An 8,941-nucleotide genomic window follows, 5' to 3' on the forward strand; every position below is an offset into this window, starting at 1 on the left:
GCTCTTTTTTGTATTGGCAAAGATTTGGAAATTGAGGTGATATTCATCAATTGGGGAATGGCTCAACTATGTATGGTACATGAATACTATGGAATACTATTGTTCTATAAGAAACCATAAATGGTCAGACACTAGAGAAGCACAGAATAATTTATGGGATCTTATACTGAGTGAAGGGAGTAGAAGCAACAGAACGATGTACACATCATCATCAACAACATTATGAGATGAACAGCCTTGACGGAAGCAGCTCCTCTAAGCAGTCCAGAGAGCTAGGACATCTCTATTTTACTGTTTATGCACTGTATTATCTCCACCCAGAGGAAGAAAAACAAAACAAAATAAAACCTACAGAAATATACAACTTTTCCTAATCTGATGAATACTTTATAAAATTCTGTTATATGTCTCTTTCCCTTAATCCTAATTCTTCATAAGGAAAATTACTAATTTGTAAACATATTTAACTATATATATATATATATATATACATATATATATATATATTTATGCAAAAATGGTAAAGTGACTGTTCCCTGCTGAGGGAAGGGGGTGGGAAGGGAGGTTGGAGGGAAATTTTGTAACTTGGAAATATGTATGTTTGTATATATGAATATAAATCAATCTATTAATTAATAAACAAAATATTTTTGATACTTGAATTTGTTTCCTAATGTTCAAGTGAGTTGCATGGGGATAACATAAATAACATTTCAGAAATGGAATTCAGAAGGCTACAGTGACGTTCGTTCATAAATTTCCAAATGCTGATGAATAAATATTCAATACTATATAACATGATGAAAACATGGATTTTTCTAGTCACACAAAGAAACGGGAAAATAATTAGTAAGTGGGATATGTTAGTGAAATGTATAAAAGGAAATCTAGAAAATATAGTAGTTTGAAGATAATTTGAAAAGACTTTTTACATCTGAGTGACAGGGGATTAGATAATTGTCTAGAATCACATCCTCTCAAGAGGGAATCTATTCTGTCCAGTAATTCAGGCCAGTTGATCTCAAATATCTTCTCAAATAACTTTAAAATATCCGTTCTAAAACGTTTATGCAGTATTACAAAGGAAAAATCAGAAAATGAAAAAGAAAGCCACAGGACATGAAATAGAATGTCTGAAGAAACACAAGTTAACAAAAGAAATACCAAATATATGACAAAGTTGTTATTAGATAAACTTTAGTAAATAAATATAAAAGGAAATGTTGGACTAACAATCAAAAATTTCAAAACACCATTTTATGTATTATTTCTGGAAGGAAATTAATGAAAAGGAAACTATAAAGGAAAAATAACATTTTTATAGATTTCAGTGAGGATGGAAAGGCAGAAAGGAAATCAGAATGGTTCACAATCTAACTAAAGCCTTCAAAAGTTTAAGACTGGAATAAGTTTGAAATTAGAGTATTTTTTATATAAATTAAAATAATAAAACAAAGAGACAAACAATAGAAAACAAAGGATAGTTTAACCAAAGGAGTGTTAGAGATTTGGAAAGATAAGAAGAGATGTGTACAATTCAATAGAAAAAAGGAAGAAAATGGAAAAGGCAGCGTATTTCAAAAGATTCTATTAAAGGAAAAACAACCAAACAAACCTCACAGGTATATTGACTAAAATAAAGAAAAAATATATTATACATTCAAATATAACTATATTATGCTTAAAAACCATCAATGACCAATTATTCTACTTACCAAGAAATGTTCATATTTTATATTATTTCATCCTTTCAATAACCTAATGTAAAGATATTATTATTCTATGAATCTTATAGATGAGAAAACAGAAACAAAAGAAAATTCTTATACTTGTCAAGGCAAAAAACATGATCATAATATGATTTTTTCATAGAGGATCTTCTTTGACTATATTCCACAAGACAATAAAGAAAAATGAATCCAAAAAATACTCTGTTATATCTTTTTGGTTCATTCTTTTTTAGTTGACATTTTATCTAGTTAACATGTTATTAAAAGTTTTCAACATTCATCCATTTGCATATGTACATTTTCAAGTTACAATATTTTCTTCTACCTTCACTTCCCAACCCACTCCCCTTATTAGCAAATAGATTAATATTTTGCATACACATTGTTGTTAAAGATATTTAGAGAGTAGTTGTTTTCAGTGTGAGGAGTTAGGATTAAGGGAAAGAACCTAAGAGAATTTCTTTTTAAAGTAATGTAGTGTTCATCAGATTCTGAAGGGTTTTTTTTTTTTGGTTGTTTTGTTTTTCCTTCCTCTGGATCGGGGATAGCATTGTCCATTGCTTGTTTAATGGGGTTGTCCTGTCTCTCTAAACTGCTGAAAGCTTCATCCAATAAATTTAATCATATCACAGTGGTGTTATTAATTTGTATAATGTTCTCTTGGTTCTTCTACCTTTGCTTAGTATCAGATCCTGTAATAAATTCCATGCTTCCCTAGACTCTGACCATTTCTGGTTTCTTATAGAACAACAGTAGTCCATAAAATTCATATACCATAACTTACCCAACCATTCCCTAAAGGATATCACCTTAATTTCTAATTATCTGCCACTACAAAAAACTGCTTTAAATATTTTGGAACATGTGGGATTTTTTCTGTTTTTTAATATTTTTCATGGATATTGGACAATAACTGAAATTGCTGGGTCATAGATATGATCAGTTTTACTGCTCTTTAGGCACAGTTCCATTTTGCTCACCAGAATGGTCAGATCATTTACTAACTCCACCAATAAGGTGTTAATGTTCCAATCCTTCCAGAACCATTCCAACATTGCTCAATTTCCCTTTTTGTCATTTTAGTTAATCTGATAGATCTGAGGTGATACTTCATGGGTGTTTTAATTTGTATTTTTCTAATCAATGACGATTTGAAGCATTTTCATAAGTTTATATGCATATATATATATATATATATATATATATATATATATATATATATAATGTAACTTTAATCATTTGAATACTGTCTATTCATATCCTTTGACCATTTATCAATTGGGGAAGGAGTTGTAAATGTATATATTTTTTTTGCACTTCAAACCGATGGCATGTTTTTAATGGATTAAAGAAATCAAGTACAAGTCGTGATACTCTAGCCCATCTTAAAGGTGGCATGCTGAGCAAGGAAAGTTCTTATTCTTTGTAAAAGCTCCTTCTTCACACTGTCAGGTACAAGTGCTCTGCTCTTTGGAATTATCTCTGCCACCAAGTCATTAACAGTAACGTGTTGTAATCCTTTTTCTTTAATCACATCTTTACAATGAGCTTTTAATTGATTTTTCCAACCACATTCAATTAATTTAGCTCTTAGCAATTCTTTAAGTCGTTCTCTTTCACCAGTTTCTATCAGTTTCTGGTTAATAGTTGCTCTCATCTGTGCATCTTTGTTCATTTTGCTTATCTTGAAAGCTTATTCGCGAAATGCTGAAGGAAAAAGGGGGGAGAAGTGGGCTCAGGGGATCTAGAGCAAGGGGGTCGCCGGTACAGGACTGGTTCAGAGTCCATCTCCCTTTCTCAAACTCCACTGGATATGAGTGCCTGGCTGGGGGGGTCAGTATACCTCGGGGGTCGCTCTCTTGGTTGGGAGACAGAGACAACCAAGACCCCGCACACAACTACCTACCTACACTTACTTACCTCCTTCAGAGCTTACTGTAAATGTATATATTTGATGCAATTCTCTATATAGTTTAGAACTGAGATCTTTATAAGAACTCCTAGTTGTGAAGATTGTTTCCCGGCTTCTGCTTTCCTTCTAATTTTGGCAGTGTTGATCTTATTAGTGTAAATATTTTTTTTAATTTAATGTAGTCAAAATCGTTCATTTTGCAGTTTATAAAGTGCTCTGTTTCTTGTTAGGTCATAAATTTGTCCCCTTTCCTTAGATCTGATAGTAGAGTATTTCTTGGTCTATTAATTTATCTACGGTGTTGTCATTTATGTCTTAAATCCTGTACCCATTTTGATCTTATTTTGATGCAGGGTGTGAGAGTTTGAAGTATCATAATTATTTTTGCTTAAAATCATTTGTTAGCTTTTTAAACTTGCTTGACATTTCTTGCTTTGTATCTTGTACACTGAACTTTAGAACCTTTGTGATTAAAAAAATTGAATATCAGGCACAGAATAATTCCTTAATAAATATTTATTGAATGATTGTTTTATTTTTCACTGATTTAGCATTTGGTAATGAAGAACTTTTCATAACATGTATCTGGAAAAATAAGTCAATTAAAAAGAATAAACCATAAAAATATAGCACACTATTTTTTTTGAATTAATTTTTTTATTGTCCTGTGGCATATAGTCAAAGAAGAACCTCCATGAAAAAACTCTTAATATGATCATGCTATTTGCCTTGGCAAGTATCATAACTTGTCTACATTTCCGTTGCTTCACCAGTAAGATGGATATAATAATAACATCTGTAACATTAGGTTGTAAAGGCATGAAATGATGTTTAAATGCAAATTTCTTTGTAAATAATAGAATCATTGATTGTTGTTTTCAAGCTTAATATATGCATATTCAAATATATATATATATATATATATATATATATATCTTTTCTTTACTTTAGTTAGTGCTTACCTGTGAGAGTTGTTTAACTAGAATAAAATCCACTCATCTTTCTAAATGTGTTGATTTTCTATTTTCTTCCTTGTTTTCTTAGTTGCAGTTTTCCCAACAAATTTTGACAAATAATAAGTTCTTATCCCAGAAGCTAATGTCTTTATATTTGTCAATTATATTGTAGTCATTTACTACTGTTTCTTTTGAACCTATGTTATTCCCTTTATCTATTCATCTATTTCTGAACCAGTATTCTTGGTATATCTAATATTTTTTTTTTATTTAAGGCAATAGGGTTAATAGTGACTTGCCCACGTTCACACAGTTAGGCAATTATTAAATATATAAGGCAAGATGCTCCTGATTCCAGGGTCAGTGCTCTATTTATTGTGCAAAATACCTACCCCTCATGGATGAGTATAAAATGATAGTTCTAGAAAAAGAAATGAAAGTATCAAAAAGTATAGAAACTTTATAAAGAATCAGACAATCTTCTGTACTTATTTGTTAACATTAAGTGTTAATACCAGAGAACTTCAAACAAAGATGTTCAAAGGAGATGATGTAGGAAATATGCTGGAAAATAGAGCTAAGTTGAAGAAATGAAAGCTGCAATGACTACTTTTACATGTCAGGAAATTACAACTTACCAATAAAAAAGTCATTTCAGAATACATATTTAAATGTGTGTTTGGATCATTTCCTGGTTACAAAGAATCAAAATCAAAACCAAATTTGAAGCAAATACATATTGAGAGAACACTGTTTGCAATTAGAGTAACAAAAAAATTCACCATAAAAATGTCAAAAAATGGTAATGAGGTAAATGGAAACAAGGACAACTAGTTAATATAATGAATGGAGCTTTGGAGTATACAGACAGATAGACCGTAAGTTCAAAACTGGGCTCCAACACTTATTAGCTGTATAACCCTGAGTAAGTAAACCTTTATTTTCCTCAGTTACTCATATATTAAATCAACTGAAAAGTGTACATTATCTTTGCTAAGGAAATAGACTCATGAACAATTAAAAATATGAAAGTAACGATAAACAACAACAAAAGAAAACAATGACTATCATTATTTCCTTGAAAAGTTTATGTTACACAAAGAAGGTATGAAATGTCCTGGAAATATTTTTTCCATAATGCAAATTGAAGACAAATTTTACAAAATGGAAATACTAAATTAATGTATGATTCTGCATGATGGAAAATATGAGCAGAACTGAATGAGAAAATAAATAAAAAAACTGAAGGGCAATCAAACCTCATGAGGTATTGATTCAAAATTCAGCCAAGACATGTCATTTCAAGTGTATTTTGTCAGTTTAACTAAATTGAGTGTATGAGGGTAAGGCTACATACAATCAATTTTAAGTGAAGTTGACCTGAATTCATTCTACATGGTGATTTTATCAGTTATAAATCAAAAAATTAGCATTTATTATATTCTTACTGCATGTCAGTGACAATAATACCTGGAAAACTTTAGAAATAATATACTACTTCAAATAGATTTATATAACTCTATCAAAAATTACCCAATATTGAGCAAATTATATTTAAACATTGAGGGGGAAAAAAGTAGTAAAAACTCCTTTATTGAGACAAATATAGCCCTATCTAGCAAAATGGAAAGAAAGAAAACTAGATATAAAATTTTAATTTTCTTAATATTGATTCAAAATGTTAATATCTTGATAAAATTTTTATAATCCAATTTTTAAAAAATTACTTTCTTCAGTGAACATTTATTCCACTTTTTTGCATTTGACCAATTCAGCTTAACATATTATTTTATTTGAAATATTTTTGTCTCTTTTACCCAGCTCTTATTTGCTTTCTCATAATTTTCTTTATTTTTCCATGACTTTATCAAATATTTTCCCTACTACTGTTATTTAATTTTGGAAAAAATAGTTATTTAATAAATTCTGTCTGGATTCCTGTCCAAACCACTTTACTTTTGCAACTTTGACACTATATTTATTCTACTGTCTTCCGAATATATAACTTCACCTTCTCCCCTCACCATAGTAGATTTTTATTGTTAGAGTTTTGTGTCTGTTTCTATTTCATCTTATTTATTGATTTAAAAGTTTATGTTAATGTTGGACTGTGTTCTTGGCATGGGTCAGATGGAGAGACTGTTTCTTGTTTCAGATGTTTTTTCATTTCTGTTTTCAGACTTAATTCTAGGATGTCAGATTTTTTTCTTTCACTAAAGAGAGGTGTGTTAAATATTGTTTAAATCTGCATTTCTGAGAAAAATATTCACAGATATGTTCCAGATTACAAGTAATTCCCCTGCTTCTTTGGGTATACAAAGTCATGCTATTCTTGAAGGTCCTTGATCACTTGAATCCAGAGGATCATTGTAACTTGGGGCTTCCACTACGTTTTCACTGAATGTGCTCCTCTCTACCCTTGAACTAAGAAATATGTATTGAGAATGGAGTTGCCAAAGAGTTGACCTTCAGAGTTCCCACTTTTTCTTGTCTAAAAATGTTACTCTTTACTCTGCCATCATTTTGTGATGTATTGCCAACTCTCCATACTTTCTCTGGTTTTAGAGCTTCTGATAATATTGCTACTTCTGTCAGGATCACCTAGATCCAGGACAGAGTCCACTTCCTTTATCTTGTGACAGAACTCTCTTCCCAATTTTTAATTTTGTCTTTGTTATAACTTATTGTTGGTTATGTCACTCTAGAATTCAATCTGAGGTGTTATATAGCTTTTTTGAAGGAAATGTTGGGAGAGCTCAAATGAGTGTTTTATTCAGCTCCAATATTAGCCCTATGGCATATACTAACAACATTGGCTAGTGTTTAGCCATGAAGGGACTTTTTTTTCAGAAATACAATAATCAAAGATAATTTGAAAAGATTTTTGATGGGAAATAATCATCCAGAGAAGGAACTATGGAACTTAAATGTAGAGCAAAATTTATTATCTTTAACTTTTAAAAGTTATTTTATTTATAAAGCCATTTTATTTCTCTCTTTCCCCCCCCTTCCATTTGGTTTTAATTTTTTCACAGCAAGATTAATATCAATCTCTATGTCTAGCATAATTGCACATGTAGACCCTATATTAGATTGCTTTCTCTCAGGGCAGTAGAGGAGGGAAGGCAGGGAGGGAGAAAAATGCAAAACTAAAAATCTTACAAAAATGTAAATTTTTCTTGCAGGTTTTCAGAAAAGCGAATAACTAGAAATATTATAAATACTATTAAAATTTAATAAAATAGCATACATAGATGATAATTTTACCTTTTTGAAAAGCCTTTTGATAGAATATTTGATTTTTAAAAGAAAAATTTTGTTTGACTTTCTTCTTTTTCTATAAATATGATTCAGTCTTTAAATAAGTTCTGATTAACTAACAAAGATGTTGCTGTAAGATTTCGATGTTTGCAAAATCCACAATGTATTCTTAAAATGTTTATACTTGAATAAGTAGGAATTCACTAGAATTTATTATAACATGAAATGTATAAGTATATATATATATGTATGTATATATATATATACATATATATATATGGAAAATTAAAATTGTTTCTGTGAAGAATAAAATTCAAATGGACTGTTATTCTTCTGAAGGAACAAATTTATCTTCATTTTTTCATTTAGTAATGGTTTATTTTCTCTTTATATATATATATATACATACATATGTATGTATATATGTATTTATGCATGTATGTATAGTATATTGCTTATTCAATGAACCAAAGGGGAAAAAACAGTTCAGCAACATTGTCATTTGGGTGAAATGATTGCACTGTTTTTGTGTGTTGAAGAAAGCAGTTTTATGCATTCCTATCATAATGCTGTATTTGCAGTTCACTGAATATATGGCTTAAACAAAATACCTTTGTCAGCAGTTGTTTACAGATCAATATTTCTACAGTAATGCTGAGCATGGAATTTTTTTTTTAAAAAGTGTTCTTTGGGAGGCAAATAACGATGATGACCTGGAGGAACAAACAGATTTATTTTCTATTTTTTTTCTTTTAAATAGATATAATCAATGCAGCATATATCATGGGATACACTTTCATTTTGTAGAATAAATTTTAGACTTTTCTAAGATATGATATTAAAATTTTATTAATAGATGCTTAAATATTGTTTTACTAAAATATTAGTGGTTTATTATCAGGTGGACCATGATACATTAGGGAGGATCCTATGATCTATAAAGCTAAGATATTGCAAACTGATTACATATTTTCTTTAAATTTCCTATAAAATAATACAATAAATTTATAGATGTTTTAAAATGGACTGTCTTATGTTCTACCATAAACTGCCAGAAGGTCTTGTACTATCTCAATTAACCA

The 8,941-nt window shown here is 29.9% G+C and overlaps 1 protein-coding gene across 1 annotated transcript; it reads right to left on the minus strand.

The window, feature by feature from the left end:
- Positions 1–3,105: 3,105 nt before the first annotated feature.
- Positions 3,106–3,662, minus strand: LOC141492226 (transcription and mRNA export factor ENY2-like). The gene is made up of 2 exons (XM_074192762.1): positions 3,651–3,662; positions 3,106–3,414 (listed from the first exon to the last, which is right to left on the minus strand). Exon 2 carries the CDS (start codon positions 3,403–3,405, stop codon positions 3,106–3,108), a length of 300 nt encoding a protein of 99 aa, XP_074048863.1. The 5' UTR covers positions 3,406–3,414; positions 3,651–3,662.
- Between the last annotated feature and the right edge of the window lie 5,279 nt (positions 3,663–8,941).

Source organism: Macrotis lagotis, chromosome 6 (assembly GCF_037893015.1).
Source record: "Macrotis lagotis isolate mMagLag1 chromosome 6, bilby.v1.9.chrom.fasta, whole genome shotgun sequence".
Lineage (NCBI taxonomy): Eukaryota > Metazoa > Chordata > Mammalia > Peramelemorphia > Peramelidae > Macrotis > Macrotis lagotis.